The sequence below is a fragment of the Crocodylus porosus genome, unplaced genomic scaffold (assembly GCF_001723895.1).
Source record: "Crocodylus porosus isolate Cpor-Errol unplaced genomic scaffold, CroPor_comp1, whole genome shotgun sequence".
In the NCBI taxonomy this organism is placed as follows: Eukaryota; Metazoa; Chordata; order Crocodylia; family Crocodylidae; genus Crocodylus; species Crocodylus porosus.
Genome location: NW_017728929.1, coordinates 9,151,701 through 9,170,694, shown reverse-complemented (window position 1 = coordinate 9,170,694; position 18,994 = coordinate 9,151,701). Strand labels below are relative to the sequence as shown.

Here is an 18,994-nt window from a genome sequence, read left to right as displayed (position 1 = left end):
GCTGTAAGGAGGCCGCCATGTTGGAAAGAGGGGGCAGGGTCCGCCTTGTTCGTACAACATGATGGTGGCGCCCACATACCTCAACTACTCCCGGCACATCCGGGCTGGAGGGCCGGCCTACGGCCAAGATGCAGGTTCTGCAGAGTCTCCGCGTCCATGTTCCGCCCTCGGCCCCGATGTTGACCTGCAGACTTCCCTCCCGTCCGGGTTCCCGTTCCGTACAACAACATGGCGACCCCCAGAAGGAGTAGGAAGCGGCGCAGCGCAGCCCAGCCTGGCGAGCTTTCGCCGGCCAACCCCAGAGCAGCGGCGTCGCGAGCCGGGCGCTGATTGGCCGGGCGCAGGGGCCCTGGCCTCAGCGTGGTAGGCTGTGCCCCTGCTTGTGGATGTGGAAGGCGCCGTAGCCGCAGCCCCCCCGGGCCCGGGCGGCGGCGTCATGGACGCGGGTGAGAGCCGGGGCCCCGGGCTGGGCTGGGCCGGGCCGGGCCGGGCCGGACGCGGCCCGAGCGCAGCGGGCAGGGGCAGGGGCAGGGGCAGGGGCAGGAGTCCCGTGGCTGGCGCGGGTGTAGGAGCCCGGTGGGAGGGGGAGGGTCTCACGGCCGGGGTGTAGAGGCCGGGAGGGGGGTCTCATGGCTGGAGTGGGTGTCGGCTTGGTGGGGGGTGAAGTCCTGGCTCTCGCTGCTGTCCCGGGCCGGGCGGCTGTGCCCTGGCCAGTCGCGCTCTGATGCGGAGGGTCCCACGGGGGAGGGGAGCTGGGCTGTGCTCTTCACCCTGCGTGGGGGGCTTCCCGTCCCCTCCTTGTGCGCACGGTTCCTGGCGCTCCCAGCCCCTCCACGCACGACTGCCCAGGGCATGCCCCAAAATCCTGCCGTGGGTGGGCTTGGGGGAACAAAAGCCAATCGCGATGCATCTGAATGGGGACGTGGTGTGGAGTCATTCTGGGTAAGATCCTGAGCTGCGGCCTTAACTCTGCCCCGTCTCGGGAGGGGCTGCTGGAGTTGGTGCAGGCCCAGTCACCAATAGGTGGAGAGGTGGCATCCCTGGCAAAGGGAAGGTGAGGCGTGGGCCTGGTGGGCTGTCAGTTCAGGTCAATGCAGGTGTGGAAATTGTACTGATCTCTGCCCAAAGGTGGAGGGAAGGTGTCTGTGTGAAGACCCATGGTCTCCCCCTACACCATGCATGTACTTCCTTGGAAAGAACATGCGTCTTCTCTTGAAAAGTCCTGAGGAAAACCTGTGCTTGGGGAGGGAGGAAGGAAGAAAGAGGAGAGAGAGCACAGCGTTTTTGCACCCTGAGTTCTCAGGGGATGCTGGGGACACAATCCCAGGCTCACTGCAGACTTGATGCTCACCTCTCTCCTTCAGCCAACAAAGTGTGTTGCATTGAAACAGCCCAAGGTTTCTGCTCCCAGACTGCCCAGGACACTTTGGAACAGGCTGAGGCGTTCACGGAGTGAGTGGTTGCTGGCCTGCTCCTATCTGGGATGTTTCAGTATTTGGCATTGACTTGCTCATCATCCATAACTTGACCAGCAAGAAGCTTTTTCCGGTTTTACAGGACACTGTCCTTTCTCCTGTAGCTCAGTGTGTCTGGCTGGGTGCATGCTGCATGGTGGAGTATCCTGGCTTTAATAGGCTCTAGGAAAGTTTTTCCCCTAGTTGTCTTCATAATGGGCTTAATGGGAAAATGCTGCTTTACTGCTTCAGGGAGTCATTTGTTCGGCCCTTGCAGTCTATCCTTTTGTTTATTTCCATTCAATCTGTTGTGTGTTTTGACAAATGTTAGGCTGGTTTTATGCTGCTGAGGTGCTGGCTGGACTATTTTAGATGTGGATGTGAACAGTGGTTGCATGAGCTTTCTCCATGCTGCCCTGGTAGCGAGGCACAGCCCTGATGTGAAGTGTTACTTCCAAGCAAGTGCTGGTGGCTCTGCTGTTTGATCACGACCAGATGCTGACCAGATGCAAGTTAGTGACCCAGAACTGAGTGAGCGACTCACCATCCTGCACTGATTAGCATTCTTCTGCATACTTGGCATATCTTATTTTCCGTTTTAGACCCATAACTCCTAGGTCCAAGGACTGCTGCTTTTATTTTCCCCTCCAGAGCAGGTATCATTCTCAAAGTTGTGCAACTGTTGCTATCAAACTGGACTCCCTGACTGGCATGTTATTGCACATCACAGCACAGTGCTTGCTGCATTGAGGCGGACAAGAATAATGTCTGGGAAGTGAATAGCAGACCGAGGGTACTAGTGGTTGAGCATTTGCCTTATTTGTTACAAGATTTATTTATGTGGTGGATAGTGGAAGCTCTGACAGCTGAACCTTCCTTATCCCAAACAAGATTAGGTCTCCTACAGCTTTCTTGTCTTGCAGTGTCTGAAAATTTAAGGACCCAGCAGCTTTGTGAGCCAGTTAGTCTTGTGGAGGAAACCTTTAGTTTTACCTGGGATCTGATCTGGCCTGGGAGCGAACAGAGCTACCCTCTGGCACATTCTTTTTCCTGATTAATCTGAGTTCCTGGCTGTTCCTTTGAAATCTTTAGATAGTCAGGGACTGCCTGTTTCTATGTCCCAGAAAAGACAAGGGTTCAATTTTATTCACTGCTTTTGCAGAATGACAAGCGTTCCCCCTCTCTTTAAAATGAAGAGGTTCCAAGCTTTTTGACTGGTTATTTTTGACTGAGCATTTTTCAGTTACTACCTCATTGGTGTCATGTGTTTAATTTCTCTCTCTTTTTGCATATTTACTGTCCAGGAGCCTGCCCTCGCAGGTCTCTGTAGTTGTCTTCTTCTTCCCCTCCCCTGAGATTGTTGCTTGATTTAGTCATGCCTTCCCTCCTGTTCGGTATTTTTTGTTGGCCAATGGCATGAGTAGTTCGAAATGAACCTGAGTGGGAGAAGTGCTTTTCAATAGTTTCAGCAACAGTCTGAAAACTGCTACAGTATAAGATAGCTCTAATGACCAGGAACAGTCTCCACCCCTGCTTTGATTCATCTCTAACTTCTGGATGCATGTAGACAGGAGCATGAGGGGAAGTACTGCAGCATGCTGTTCTGCTTTCTAAAGCTAAAGTTAAAGGTGGCTGATAAGACTCCAGCTGACAGGTTTAAGAGGGGAAGTTCTTACATTTAGTGCAATAGTGGCTGTTTGCTATAAGCAAGGCGGGAAATTCCTGGACCTGGTTCCTGTGCTGTGATTGACTGCCTCTTTGTGTGCATGTATGATAAATATGCACTGACACACAGATAAAACTATGAACAACCATATGCAACTGTAAGACCAACAGTTGAAGAATATAGAAAAAAAGAGTTAAGCTTTTACACACAACTTTATCTCTGTTCCTGTGTGCTTTAAAATCATCTTTTATTAATTGCATGCTATTTTCCAACTAATGCAGTATCTTACAGCTCTTATGCAACCTTGAATCCATATGTCAGGCCACCAGGTATTGCTCTGTGAATACTAACTAACCTGACAGTGGAGGTCCCCTCTGTATATAATGCTCACTGACTGTAGCAAAGGCTTGTTCATGGAGCACTGCACAAGCCTGTAGGATGTATCTTGTATTATGTAAGAAATACTATGTTATCACTTAATTAGACAAACTCTTGAATCAGGCAGGGGGGAGGAGCTACAGGTGGCATGCTCAGTCCAGTGCTAGCATTTCATCACTGGAGAGGGCTTTAACATTCTCAGTATAGCTTTATTTTAAGGTGTGGCCTGGATCTTTTTGGAAGAGCGAAGCAGTTCCTTTACCTGGGATTATTTGGCAAGAGACTGCTCTGTAGAGCTGTGGTGTGCTGTACAAAAGTGTGAGTTCCCTAAAGCAAGGTCCAGACTCAATGCAACTGCCTCTGCAAGACCAAGGAGTCCTGCCCTTTTTGGTGTATACTTTGTAGGATCAAAGACTGCTTTTTATTAACAACATTTGCAGCATCAGGATGCAAGCTGCTATGGGTCCCCTGCTTTACCTGTGGAAGATTAGGATGTTACGGCTCATGGTTGTGTCAGGGTTAACTGTAGTTTTGCTGATAGGTTAGACAATAGATTTGTATAGGATGGTTTGGATTGGGAGGACCCTGTCTTAGGCAGGGTGTTAAACTAGATGACCAGCCCAACTTCTCTATGACTAAGACTTTGTACTGGGCATGCTCAGTCGTTTTAACTGCATATTAGGGAAGCCCTGTGTGTTTAGTGCTGACTGAAGGTAGGCTGCTTTTTCATTGTTTTTCTATGAGTGTGTTGTACAGTGCATCTTACTTATCCTTCTCAAAAATCGTTGTTACATACAGATATTTCAGATTTATAGTACAAAACATTGCCTTCAGGGAAGCCTCGTAACTCTGCCAAAACGTAGCTGAGAAACCGCAGGCCCTTATGTTTCTGCATGCTGAATTTCTGCTTTTTATTTCCAGCTGTTTTGACTCTAGGGCTTTCAAGGAAACAATTGCCAGCATCACTTTTATGATGGGGCCAGCACATGTGTGCACTCACCCTCAGAAATAACTGATCTGCTTTGCTCATGCTGCCAAAACCTTCCTGGTTGGACATATGTGAGGTTTGGAGAATTTCAGTACATGGGTGGAAACCCCAGAGTTACGACCAGTTGAGAATGGCACCTATGTGTGGTCCTGTGCCACTCTGAAAAACTTAGTGTGGCTTGTCCTGTAACATGCTGTCCTCCTGGCTCTAAGACTGTCACAAAAAGCAGTGAGGGTAAAGAACAGGATGACCTCTCACCTCATGTAATATGGGGCTTGAGCAGGATGGAATAGGATTGCATTGAGGAGCCTAAATCCACTTAGGCATTGAATGGGTGAAGTGGGATCTGGCCCAGCATATTTAAATGTTGTGTGCTATGGAGTTTCTGAGCACAAAACCATGGGTGTGCAGAATATGGCCCATGGGCTGGATCCGGCCTGTCGACTGATTGGGTCCAGCTTGTAGAGGGCACCTGCCAATCAATTGGATCTGGCCTGTGGCACTCCACCTGGGGCCAAGGCCCACCCTGGGTAGCCAGTGCTGTACTTCTGCCCATGCCCAATTGCCTTGGCCCTGGCCCCAACCCCGTTCCTGGCCAGCACGCACAGCTTCCCACAGGGCTGTTTGCAGTACAGCTACAGCCACTTGGGGGCTGGTCAGCGCCTCTCACCTCCAGCAGCAGCTCCTTCTGCTGCTGTCCTTGCTGTGTCGCTCTGCGCAGGGGGGAAGCTTCAGCTGGGCAGCTCCTGCCCCATTGCACAAGACCTTGACTCCAGCTCCCAGCTGCCTTCCACCCACTCTGCCTGCCTGGCACAATGATCAGGCACCTGCAGGCGGCCGAGTGGCAGGCAAGTCCCTGCCCACGCAACCCATCCCTGTCACGGGGCATACGGGCAGTGGATCGTGGCTCTGTCCCAGGCCCCAGCCCTGTGTTGTCACTGCCCTGCAACCCCATGCCATGATCCCAGCCTTGCCCACCCATTCTACTTCCAAACGCTGCTTGCCTGCCTATGGCCTTGTCCCAAATAGGGAGTTTTGGTGAGTTGTTGTGGAGAGGTGGGTGCTGACCCAGCTTGTGACAACTCATCAAAACTTCCTATGTGGCCCCTGGGCCCAAACAATTGCCCACCCCTGACCTAGCATGTCAAGCAGACAGCTAGGGATTTCAGCAAGCCAGCTTAGCCTCTTCCTATAGCAGCTGTCATTGGATTGGAATGAGCCCAGCAGCTCTTTCTAGTAGACCTACTCCTTAGGCTGCCTCTTCCCAAGCACATAGGTTGTGAGGCATGGTACCTGTGAAATAAGAAGTTGCATGAAATTTGAACTAAATGGATTATGTATTGATTGAGTAGTCAAGTAGGCACTGGTGGGGAGGTGGGAGCCGGGGAGCTGTGGCTGGCCAGTTGCAGGTTGTTTGCAGAACATCAGTAGGCAAAACTGAACTTATCTATCTCAAAACCAGTGTACATTCAGTTCATGGCATGTTTGAGATCCTGGGAGCAGGGGTGGAGGGGAAGGTGTATTTCAGCTGTGTTGAATGGAGGACGTGGGTGGGAGCAGGAAGTGGAGAGTCATGTATGGTACAGGTGTGGACCCCTTCTTTAAGCCAGACTTATTTGAACCTAGTTCAGATAATTTTCATCATTAGGGGTTCAAACTTTGACAAGTTTGGAAAGCTGGAATTAAGCTGTTTTTGGTCATCAGGGGCCACTAGAGCAGGTGTGAAAAGTTTCTCTGAGATTTTTCAGTTGAGGCCATCTATCTCATTTGATTGCACCAGATTTTCTAAAACTGAATAAGGAATCCATCTTTAGGTTGAGAGTAAAGTTGCAAGACTTCATCCAAAAGGATGACCTTTTTGATGGCTCAGGGAGCAGTAGAAGGGCTATGCAGAATAGAAAAATGGGGAATCTGCCAAAAATAGCATCTCTGGCCAAACCAGCACTTCAGATACCTATATTTTCCTGGTTACAGAAATATCAAGTGGCTGTAGTAAGAAGCAGGATGTGAAAGAAACTAAACTGAATTAATTTGCATAAGTGTCATCTGAGTATCCACGGCAGTTGTTGGAAACCTGTTTGGTACCTAGTACTGGCTCATATTCTTGTCCCTACTGCTAAATTGTATCAAAGAGCTAAAAATATGTTACTTCTCTAATATTTTGCCACCTGAATAATCATACTTCTTACAGTAAAGTCATATGGTAGCAAGGAAGCATGGTCTACTTGATCCCGAACAAGGCGAGTTGTCTGAAATAGTCTCCCAAATGTGTGGGCCACAGAATGGATGAGCCTTGGCAAAGGGGTCTGCTTACTTTTCCCTAGATCCAGCCAAGGTCACGGCCAGGGACTGCTGCTGCTTTGACCACAGCAGCTGAGTTGCCTTGGTGTAGATGTGGCTCATTTGGCAGGAAGAGACTTTTTTTGCCACCAGAATCATGTTGGCTCCTCCAGAGAACTGAAGCTCTGCTAGCAAAGTTGCCATCTACTGGCTGAGCTGCATCAATGTGCCCACAGGTCTGTATTGGTTATGGAGTGCATGTAGCTCTGCTAGAAGCACAATGTGTAGTATAATGTAGGTGGGCAGTCTTCATTCAGAATTGGTCCGAGAACCTGTCTTCCATTAGTGACAGACAGGATTCCTTTTCTCAGTTCATCTGAACTCCATGCTGCTTGCTGCTAAAATTTGGCAATCAGGCCACAAATGCAGAGTAACGTGTTGAGGGGGTAGAAGATAAATAGTCCCTGCAGGATGTCACTGCCAAGAGCATCTTGTTTTTCTGAGCATCATAGGGATTCATGCTGGAAGGAGTGAGGGAGGGTGGACTTCATGACTCTCTTCAGTGCTGTGGCTGGCACTGTGAGCTATAGGGTGAAGAATGTATGGACTGTCCATGCTTTTCAGTTGTTAACACTTCACAAGGAAAAATTAAGTGGTGATAAACATCAATCTATAGGAGTAAAGAACAGCTGTTTTCACTTGAGTCTACTTGTGAGATTAGAACGGCAAATACTGAGGTCTCTGTGGTATAGAAGAGTTGCTACTGACTTGTACCAGGCAGGCAAGGTTAGTGGCATAGACAATGACAATGAGGATTGGAGCAAGCAGCGTGTGGTGCCAGTCATGTCAGACATGGTACTTGTTATTTATTGACTATTGTTTTAGCTAGAGTAGCCCTTGAGGAGATCTCTCCTGTCTGGCAGAATTGAGCGAAGCCATTTCAGTGTGATGAGCTTTAGAGTAAGATGTGGTTGGAACTGAATCTCCTGACACACTTTGTAAGGACGTTGGGGCTCAGCTCATGGGTTCCCTGGGAGCCCCTGTTTCCACTGAAACATCAGGGCTGCTGTACAAACAATAGGGTTGCCTCTGCCTGGCATTTCAGATTTGCTTTCTCACTTGTGCCTGAAGGGCTGGGGCTCTGATGCATCCTGCTGTAGGATCCTTCTGTAGTGGAGCAATCAGTGCTGGAGAGTTGCATAAGAAAAGGCAAGTATGTAAGTGGGGGTCAAGATCATGTTTTAGAGGAAGCTAGTAGAATGGAGAGCATGCAAGCTTGCAGCCTTTGAATTGGATGCCTCAGAATAGCTCCCTCTGTTTCACGTGCCTTCTGGTGTGCTGGAGGTGAAGGACATCATCTCACTATTTCCCAAGCTGTGGGCTTTATTTTCAAGTAAAGACCACTACTGAAGGGACAGTTTGCAGAACCCCACTTGGTATCTATGTTAGATGTAATCCTCCCTGCACCACTGAAAGACAACCCTGTTCTCTGGAAAGAAAGGACTTGCCCAGAGTTGTTGTCAGTACCTTCCAGAGTTGTTGTTGCTATTGAAACTTTGGCTTTGGTCCACCTTTGACTCTTCAGATATGTCTGCGGTGTCTCTGGTAAGTCCTGGGTAGGATGTTTCCAGGCACATTGTCCCTCCTGCTCTTTTTTGCATGTGCCTAGCCTGGACATGCAGTGGTGAAGATGCTCCAGAGTTGTCCCCATCAGCTGTTCTAAAACATACCAGAGCCCGAGGTGCAGAAGGTGGCCCCCAAATTGTCTTTGTTACTTTTGTATCTGGGTTTGGTGTGTGCAAGCCAAGGGGCAGAAGGAATGTCAGGAGTATCCCCCAGGTACGTGATGTAGACATACCCTTAGAGAACGGTATGAGACTGGCATTAGGAGGTATTTTTTTGCCATGTCTGTCTACTGGTGGCCTCCTTGCACCTTTCTCTGAAGCAGCCAGTTCTGGCCACTGTCAGAGGCTCGCAGCACTGTGTTTTGATTCCCTGTCAACACACCAGTATCCCGTTGCATGTTGGCTGCCCTGTTGCAGTGGGATCCATCAAGCCTCTGCCAGACCCGCAGCAGGTGTTCACACGTGCATGCTGATGTCACTGACCCTCTGAAGTGATCCAGCCTGTGCTATGATTTCTGACACAACTTGAAAGTGAAACAGTCCACCTAACCAGAAGGAATGTATGATTTTCTGTGTGTTTTCTGTTTCTCACCAGCCACTCTCACCTATGATACTCTCAGGTTCGAGTATGAAGACTTCCCTGACACCAAAGAGCCTGTCTGGATACTGGGGAGAAAGTACAGCGTATTTCCAGGTACTTCACTTGCATGCTGCTCACTTACTGGGTGCTGCAAGGAGGGCTGTACTAACTGCTGACATAGGGCTCTGAGCTCTGAGGTGATCCCAGCTTTTTAAAGTAGCAGACAGCTTCTTCTGCATGTCTGCTTGTTCATGGTACCCCCAGCTCCTTTGGTTCTTCGTTGTAGAGTCCTGCCTGGTTACCTCCAGCCCTTCCTCTTGTGGTTCTGGAGAAAATTGGGGGCCTTTCAGAGGTATGTGCCAGGACTTTAAAAGCATGGGAAAGATCTGTTGGAAAAGAGGAGAGAATGAGGTAGTCAAAATGACTTTCTCCACACAAGGCCCAATGTTTATTTCCTCAACCCAGTGTTTTCTTTCCTACCCCAGTTGTCTGCCATCTGCAGACCAGATCTTTGACTGGTCCAACCCTAACAGAATCATCCTGTTCTGACAAGTCAGGCTCAGAATGAGCATCAGTGTCATCACAGCTAGTACATCTAAGTCAAAGCAGCTGGGCATGCGGGATTTCAGCAAGTGCAGTGCCTTTCTCAGAAATGTTATGTACATGCTTTCATTTTTTCAAAATCCTTCAGAGAAAGAAGAGATCCTGTTGGATGTGACGTCTCGGCTCTGGTTCACGTACAGAAAGAACTTTCCTGCCATTGGTAAGTAGCACGGGCTCAGTTAAGAAAACAAATCTGTGCTGTAAAGGAGGCTGGTTTGCCTCTTGGGCTCTTATCCTGTGGAAGCCTTCCATAGACTTCAATAAATTTTGAATCGGGAAAGGCAATCAGGACTCGTAGTAGAGAAGATATCTTTTTTTAGACCAACAAGATTTCTTTAATTGCAAGCTTTTGGGCACAAACACCCTTCATCAGCTATTGGACAAAGGATTGTAAAAGTTGTTCTGGGTAGAAATAAAAGTTCATGTTTCATAGGATTTCACAGAGGAGTCAATAGATGGAAAACTCCTCTGGGCAGTCAGTTCATAATCCTTTCTCCAGTGCCTGATGAGAAGGGTGTTTGTGCCCGAAAGCTTGCAATTAAAGGAATATTTTTTGGAAAAAATCTTCTGGTGTCAAAAAAAAGACCCTTTTGTACAATAGCTGATTCTGTGCATCTGGACTGGGGTAGGGGGAGGGGGGTTTACATTGGGACTGAGAACATGGAAGTGAATTTGAGCCTTCTGTCCAGACTCCCTAGGTGACCTTAGGCAACTCACTTATCTTCTCTCAACCTCAGTTCCCCATTTGTAGACTGAGGATGCAGGAGTATTGATGATGAAGTTGGAGATCTCACAGTACAACAGAGAGGTGCTGCAAAAGCTGGGAAATTGGGTACTGCCAAATAACCCCAGCTTTCTTTTTGAGCGATTTCCTTTGAGATTTTCCTCCTGCTGTTGATTGTCCTTTAATTTTCTTGTCACTTCTATTTCTCCAATCTAGAGAAAATGTTGGACTCCCTGAGATTTTCAGCTATAATATGGATTCTGAAAACGTTTTCTGCTATTTCACAGTATGACATGCCTCTTTGTCTGGGGGAAGGGAGGAGTGATTGGGAAAGCAATCGGGAAAGAAGGATCAAGTCCTTTAAAATCTTTGTCCATTTGATACTGTAAAGGCCTAATGTCATGGTCATATCCTGTTGATCAAAGAGGATGACAGGGGCTACCTTAATAAACTAGTGCAAATTTGCCAGACTAATGTTCTAAATACAAGACAGGTTTCTAGGGGGCACTAGGGAATATCTGAAACTAGCTTACCTCTGCTATGAAGAATGACATTGGATCCCTTTCTGTGTGGAAACAATGTTTAAAATGTTCTACTTCTGTTCCAAATCTTCCTGTATAATATTTTTAAAAATATTTAACTACTTGTTTTTCCCTTCCTCTGGGATCACAAACAGCCAACGATGAACAGAGAGACCCAAAATCTATGCACCAAGAAGGCTGTATAAAGTTGCTGGACTCATAGTTATTACTGGGCCAACAAGCTTAACTTATTTGGCATCTACAGTATAATCTCATATTCTAAAAGCTCTCGAAGAATTAGGAAGTATTAAAAAAAAAAAAAAGGGGTGGGGGGACTCAAAAGATGAGACCACGTCCTACGTGAGCTTAAGAATTTCTTAACAGTTAGAATCAATCTAAATGGCCAGGACAAGACCAGGTTGGTCTTCTGATTTTCCTCTTCGTGGAAGAAGCTTTCAGTGTTTCTCTAAAGTGGTAATTCAGATTTCAACTCATAAACAGGTAGCAGGGATTAACTTCTGCAAGTAATCTAAGAGAAACTATTTAAAATGCTTCCAGTAATTTGATCAATTTTTTTCTCTTTAAAATTTATCAATCCCTGCACACATGGTATTAGATTATTTTCAGTCACAGATCAAAATACATAAGAATTAAATTATAGGAGACAATATATTTTGTATTTGATGCATCTTAAATTTGTTTTTCTTGGATATGATGCAACTGTAGATACAATAGGTTTGAAAAAGCATGAGCAACATCTAGAGCCTCACCAATTGTTGTCAGTCCTACATAACTTAAAGTAAAACAGTATTTATTAATGATCTTTATTGGACTGAAACCAAATCAAACAGACAAAAGCTGGAAATGTAAAAAGGACATTTCGAAGTCCATTTACCATGGAGTTATCTTCTATTATTGGACAATGCCCAACAGTGGGAGAACTATAGGAATGGGGTAGGGAGAGAAATCCGAAGGTTAGTTCTCATAGCTACACTTCCTCAGGATGACTGTGAGATGGTAAAAAGAGACAGTTCTCTCAAATCTCTCTCTTGTGTGCATTAGAAGGGGGCAGACCATGCATAAATGGAGAAGTTCTTTGTGCACTTATAATCATAGCTTCTTGACACATTTGGAACTTTTGCCTGGATGCAAAGGTGTAGAATTGTTGCCTGCCACTTCTTAAAGCAAGCTTTTGGGATTTGAAGCACCCCTGGATACTTAATGTAGACCTAGCTTGACACATTTTAAAATCATGTTAGCTGTTGTCTGCATTCTGCTAATAGACATCTGCAGCCAGAGTGTAGCTCCACTACAGCAGCTGTGCTGGCAAGGCACAAATTGCATCTTAGGCCACAGTTCCCAGCAGAAAGCACAGGTGCATTTCACATTTCTGCTAGCATCTTTCCCTTTGTGGCAGAAGCCTGTGGTCCCTCACAGAGTAGGTGTTGCTCTGTCAGCAGGAAGAAGGGGCTCTGGCACCCTGGAGGACCTGTGTTTAGATGTCAGGTCTTGGTTTTGCCAGCAGAACCTGAGTTCTGCCAGCAGGACTCTGTAGTGTGAGCCAGGCCTGAGCTGGCTATATGTTGACATGAGAGACGACTCTCTTTTTCTGGAAGTGCCTGGCTCTTATTTTCCCTGGTGGGATGGGCTAGGTTTATCTTGGGTGTCTGTTTTTCAGCAACACCACCTACGAGAGGTAGATCACTGGCCTCATCTACATTGTAGTGTTCTGTGAGACAGCATCAACTGTCAAAACTCCTCTGTAACAGCAGATCCTCTACCCCCTTCGCCTCTCCCACCAGTCATGGCACCTCTCATAGGAGAAATGAGGCTTCTGCCAGCCTCAGTGGCTGGCAGAAGACAGGTGTAGTCTGTCTTGCCCCTGTTGCAGTTGAAGCCCCTTCAGCAGCTATTGCTTTCACAGGATGCACTTCCCACTTTGACACAGCTGTTGCAGTGGTGTCGTGTGGAGCTGGTAGAAGCACATAGATGTGTGCATCCTCTGGCGGGTTGTGGGGTAGCTGCTGGCTGCTGCCAGAACTTCTACTGGTAAAAGCAAGGAAATGTAGAGGCACTGTTATCCATGCACTGTCCCCCAACCTGACTGAACCTGCTGCCTCTGCTGACACAGAGCTCTAATTTCCTCTCTTCCTCTGTTGCCATTAGAGTGTACTGTGACTAAATGGCTGGCCCAACCCTTAAATAATCCTTTGTTCTCTTCTTTCTTCTTGGCTGCAGGTGGAACAGGTCCTACATCAGATACTGGTTGGGGCTGCATGTTGAGGTGCGGTCAGATGATCTTTGCTCAGGCCTTGGTCTGCAGGCATTTAGGCAGAGGTAAATCAATGAGCCACCAAGAGAGATGTTCAGAGCCATGTGATTCTGAATGATAGGACACTTATTAGGGCACAAACTGATATTGCTATGGGCTCCATGCAATTTTTTAACCTGGACCCTCTCCACAAAAGGGCAAGATGGTGGAGCAGCCCTATGGGAGACATTCCAATTTATTCTTGCTAGCTATTCCTTGTCAAAATCTACATGAAGAAATCACTTTTAAGTGGGGGTTGGGGATGAGAATGTGTTCACAACTGGCAAGGGCTGTGCAAAGAACAAAAATGCCTTTACATTCCTCTATGCCAAAATCACTGCTTGTTTTCCCTTTGTAACTGTTGGGCTGGGGAATAGGACACCCTAGCATCTGGATTTTCTGCCACAGCAGCCTCTCAAAGGGGCTGCTCAATGTCAAGATGTTTTGTTTGCTGAACTTGTCTAAGTTATGGCAAGGCCTCATCCCTGTCTCTAAGATGATGAACAGAACCCCATTCCTTGTTTGGTGGGCCCCTTGAAAGGCTTAGCTGAGAGAGCCCCAAGCCTCTCTTGGGTGAAGTGGTAATCCCTTTTCATTGATTTAAATGATAGGGTCCTATTCTAATTTCAGCGTTAACTTTCTTTCAAGATGCCTCAGGCATCCTAGCGAATTGTTTTTTCCCTACATATGTCTGTTTTAGAAGCGACTCCTCTTGTCAGTTGCATCCCTGTAATAATTTGGCTGCTGTTGATTGCCTTTTGATTGGCAGGGTGTACATCCATGGTGCTGGCAGCCTGTTTTTCCCATGCCAAGTGTCCCATATCAATCCTCACCTGAGCACCAGAAGTTCCAGGGCCAGTCTCCAGTTATGAGATGGGTGTGTGTATGAGACTATTACTGTCTAGTATTCTTTGTCCCTGGGTGCCATCCCTCTGTCCCTGTTAAATTCTCTTCTCTCTTGGAAATTTTGCAACTTCTGGTAATAAGACCTCTGGCTGCCTGGTCTCCTGGAAGTCTTATTAGCAGTGACACCTGGAGATTACCAGCTCTTTCAAGTTAACAAGTTACTTTTTTCCCCTTGTGTCTCTTAGATTGGAGGTGGATAAAAGGAAAGAAGCAGAGCGATAACTATTTCAATGTACTTAATGCCTTCATTGACAAAAAAGACAGCTACTACTCCATCCATCAGATAGGTAAGAGGATATTAATAGCATATGGGAGTATCTTGTCTTGGGTTTCCATAAATATGACAGAGCAATAACTGGTTTTTCAGGTCTATTTTAGTAGAGCAGCAATAATAATAATATCTTGCTAAATACTGCAGTCAGCTTGTAAGTATTTGTGTTGCCCAGTGTGAATGACATTGTCTAAAAACTACTGAAGAGTTGTAAGGGATTTTAGGGAGTACAGCAGAAGCATGAAAACAGTGTCTATCCAATGCAACTTTTCTTCCTAATTTAAGCATTGTCTCCCTTGTTCTTTCTGTCTCGCTTCACGTAGCCTGGGGTGAAAATTCTTGCGCAAGAGAGTGTGGTGACACAGTTCTGTCATAGATTTCATAGACATTAGGGCTGGAAGGGACCTCGGGAGATCATCGAGTCCAGCAGCTAAGTAGGATCTTGCTGATCAGATGATTGGTAGAGAAACAGGCAGGTCCAGCACACACGCTCCACAAAGATCCTGTTTTTGGAGGAAAAGCAAAGGACAGAAATACAGCAGGCTTGACTGGGAGGTGATGAGCACCTATTTCCAGTTACTGAGAAGAGTGACTACTTGGCACCTCTAGAAATAGGGAACTGTGCTGCATAAACAGGATTGCTTTTAAATAGTGTTTCCTGTGAGGCCTCTGTAGCTCTTGGCCTCTTCCCTTTTGTCCCCTTATTGACTCCTGAGGATTTGGCTGTATCCTCCCATCTCTGTCCCAACAGAGGATATCTGAGACTTCTTTTGGAGGCCTATCAGTATGACTTTGGTTAACTAGAGGGGCCACTGAGTTCCACAAGGTATTCTATTCTTCATGCCCCAGGATGACCTCAAAGTGTTTCCAAGTTATAACTGTTCCTAGTAAATTCATCTAATGATGCTGGATCCTGATGACAGGAGGAAGGTGTGAAATCACTCACTGACTTGGTTTTGTTTCCCTGCTGCAGCCCAGATGGGAGTTGGAGAGGGCAAATCAATCGGTCAGTGGTATGGACCAAATACAGTCGCACAAGTGCTCAAGTAAGTGCTGAATTTGTCCCTTCTGAGCAAAGCTAGTGTGGCTTTATAAACTGAAACAAATAAATTGGCCTGCTCCCACCAGTATCTGGGTGCTGTGTGTGATACAGAGGCAGTTGGGTTCAATATTGCCTCCATTCAGCTCAACCATTTTCCTACGCCCTATAAAATCAACCCCACTGGACAGCAATCTGAGAAAGGTGCAGACATTCTTGCAGACACCGATCTTCTCTCAGTATGGCAGACCAAACAGAGAAGTGTGCTTCAGTTACAGATCGATGTCCAGGACTGCTGGGCTTGTTGCTGGAATCCTTGGGTGAAATTCTGTGGCCAGTTACACCGGGGTCCAATTAAATGATTGTAATGGTCCCTTTTGGCCTCCATGTCTCTACTTGTATGTGAGGGCTGTCTCCCTTGCCCTTGACAGCAGTAGCATTATGTAAGAATCATGGACAGATTAGCCATTTAACTGGGCAAGTGATTAATGCAGGGGCAAAATTGCAACAGCAATCTTTTGGAAGTTACTTTTTGGTGGGGTCTTGTAGCGATGCATATCGGGGAGGGGGGAGCTGTGCAATGGTACACGGATGGCTGTGGGAACAAAATGTGGTAAAACATCCCATTCATTCAGTCACTAGGGTGGGATAAAGACATACCCCCTCAGCACTGTACATGTTGTGAGTTCTTTTGCGAGGGGCAAACCCAGCGTGATTTGTGAATGCCAGTGTTTCCCAATTCACCATCTTATTCTATAAGAATCTTAGAAATCTCTTCCTTGCCTTTGCTTAATGCCTTTTAATTAGTCCTCTAGTTTCTTCTTTCTTTCTCTCGCTCTCTCTCCCCCATAGAAAACTTGCCACTTTTGATACATGGAGCTCATTGGCAGTGCACATAGCCATGGACAACACTGTCGTGATGGAAGAAATTAGTAAGTACCACATAGATATAGAGTCAGAGCTGTCTGTGTTGTGGGCACAAGAAGCATGAAAAAAAACTGGGAAAAACGTTGCAGTGCAAAACAGCTAAGTTCAGTATAACCTTCCTCTGTACAAAGCCCTGGCCAAAGGGCATTAGAAACAAAATAGGAATTGAAGCCTTTACAAGCAAGAAGCAAAGCCAGATAAGTAGTTTCATGTGTCGAACTTGGTACTGTGAGCTCTGTCAAAAGGATTTTAGTTCTGGAGGGAAGCATAGTGCCAGCAAACCCTTGTTGATGGCCACCTTGAGTGGAAATGCCTACTTTGGCTCTTGTAATTGAGAGCTGAAGCACTCATCCTGTTCAACAGAGCAAGGAAGTAAGAACAAATGTACTAAGGAAGAATATTTAAAATTGAGGAAGGAAAGAGGGAAGGCAGTGCCAGCTAATTAAAGAGCTCTGTCAAAGGGAAAGGAGTAACCGTTCACTTCTTGTGTGGCAGAGGAACTGGATGGTTGTAACCCACAGAACTCTTCACCTTCAGGTCATTGGTTCAGATCATGAGCTAGTCAGCAATTGAAACCAAGCAACATGTGAAGGTACTATTAACCCTAATGTACGGGTGGCTTTAGAGTTCAAAAAAACCTTCCTCCATCAGTGTCAACAGAGACCCCAAGGACTGGAGGCCTTGACTTCACCTAAGCACTGAAGCATTAAACTTCAAGCACAAAGTCCCATTGATGGCACATACCTTGCTAAACTAGTGCCTAGATGGACCCAGAGAATGAGTTAACCTTTCCCCTGTGGAGATAATGTCTTGTAGTCAGAGCTGAGGCATGCTGTTGCTGTGCTTTGGGCTCACTGCAGCTTATGCTGGCTTTGTTGTGGAAATTTCTTTGTGGGGCCAATGTTTATATAAATCATGACATCCCCTAAACATAACACTTTACTGATGTTAATCCTTAAATACTATTGCCAGTCATGTCAGTTTGAAAATGGCTTCATCTGTGTTGCTAATATTTGCGTGGGCAAAGTATCAAATACCACAGGCCTGTAGAAACTGGTGTGCCATTAGCAGACTAGACTGATGGGCTGGTTGACTTGGTTAGAGCTTTGATTTTGATTTTTGATATATAGAGATCATCAAAAGTCTTTCAGACAACAGAACATTCAGAAGTCAAATAGTGTTTTCTACACGTTTAGAAATGTAACGGTTAACATTGTACTGTACAGCCATTCATTCCCAAGTGAATAGGAAATGCCTTTTGTTAGAATGGTGAAACGTTCATCCGTTATCCTTTATGAATTAGTTCATTGTGTCAAAAAGGCCAGGGGAGCAGAGCTGGAAAGAGCTCATAAGAAACCAGGAGAAGGGGAACTGGCGAATGAATACTGACAGATGCAATGCCAGCAAAGTTATTTTTGTCAGAATAATGGAACATGCCCTGGGTAAATCACTTAAATCCAAAGCACTTTGTAGGAAGCCTCAAGGTATGGCCACACTGCAGTATGTAGACATCCCCTACCTAGCTTTAAGCTAGTTAGCCCAAATACCTGTAGCAGTCTAGCTCTTTTGCATGGCGTCCAGTGCAGATGAATTTATACTGCTTTTCAAGTGGGCTTTGCAGCCTTCTCTGTGCTGTAGCTGTAGAGGCATGGACAGCAACCAGTTACCTGGCTTAAAGGCAGCTAACTGGGGTACATCTTGTAGTCCTAGCAGTGGACAATACTCACCAACTAAAGGAGGTTGGGATATAGAGCATACCTGCAGAAGATAAAAGATACCAGAATTTCAGAAGTATAAATGGGGTAAAAGCATGAACCAGTTACCCAGATCTATGTTGATACTGTCTCTGGTAGTGATTTGTAATGCATCAGGTCAGGAAACAGCTGCAATATCAATGTCATGACTTTCAAAGGAAAACCAGATTGCAGGGAAGTCTTATGACTTCCATGCCTCTGTAGTAGAAGCATTAGCTAGTTTGCTTTCTTGGGTATTGAATCAGTCCCAGAACCTTTTGCAAGGATGATGAAATATTAGAGTTCACTAAAATGGTGATGGTAAAGGAAGAAAGCAAATGGACTTGGACATGGGAGGCCTTGGGAGGGAAGCTTCTGAAAATAGCCCAAACAAAGTCATTCTGCAGAGTCAGGGTTTGTGTGATATGTGAGATTCCAGATGCTTTTGATCTGAGCAGCACACTGCTGGCCAGTCTCCTAGTAGTGCCAAGGCCCTGTTGAACTTGATGGTATCTGAAAACATGAGCTATGCTAGGTCAGAGGTTGGCAATCTATGGCTCATGGGCAGGATTTGGTCTGTGAACAGTTTGGGGGTGGGGATTGACAGCACATAGCAGTAGCTGCAGAGGGGTTCTCCTGCCTCCTGCATGCTGTTTTACCTTGGCACTTTTCTGTGTCCTGCTCCACCTCTTGCCTGTGTAGTCCTTGCTGATGTTCCAGCCCTACTCACTCTTTACCATTACCCCTAAATTTGCCCTTCAGCATGGCTGTTGGCCATAGAAATCTGCAGCACTTGGTGGTAATGGTAAGCAGAGACTATGGAGGTTTGGAGGGGAAGGGTGGTGTGGGAGAGTGCTGGGGTGGCATCAGGAGACCAGTGGCCTGGTCACAAGGTGACTGCTTCGTGCCCTTGGTGGCAGATAAGTGTGGCTCTGAGTGTGATCCAGGAGGAGATTGCAGGCACCTCTTCTTGTTTTGTTTTGCATTT

General features: G+C 46.5%; 1 protein-coding gene across 4 annotated transcripts in view; it reads left to right on the top strand.

The window, feature by feature from the left end:
- The first annotated feature begins 338 nt into the window (after positions 1 to 338).
- ATG4B (autophagy related 4B cysteine peptidase) overlaps positions 339 to 18,994 on the top strand; it is a 28,340-nt gene continuing 9,684 nt past the window's right edge. For 3 of the 4 annotated variants that reach the window (XM_019543004.1, XM_019543002.1, XM_019543006.1), the window contains exons 1-7: positions 900 to 942; positions 8,987 to 9,085; positions 9,663 to 9,734; positions 13,058 to 13,156; positions 14,222 to 14,323; positions 15,281 to 15,353; positions 16,199 to 16,278. In XM_019543004.1, coding sequence (XP_019398549.1) covers positions 915 to 942; positions 8,987 to 9,085; positions 9,663 to 9,734; positions 13,058 to 13,156; positions 14,222 to 14,323; positions 15,281 to 15,353; positions 16,199 to 16,278 — 553 coding nt within the window. In that variant the 5' untranslated portion in view covers positions 900 to 914. Of the gene's footprint in view, positions 447 to 899; positions 943 to 8,986; positions 9,086 to 9,662; positions 9,735 to 13,057; positions 13,157 to 14,221; positions 14,324 to 15,280; positions 15,354 to 16,198; positions 16,279 to 18,994 lie in introns of those variants that run through there. The other variant, XM_019543005.1, reaches the window with a different exon arrangement.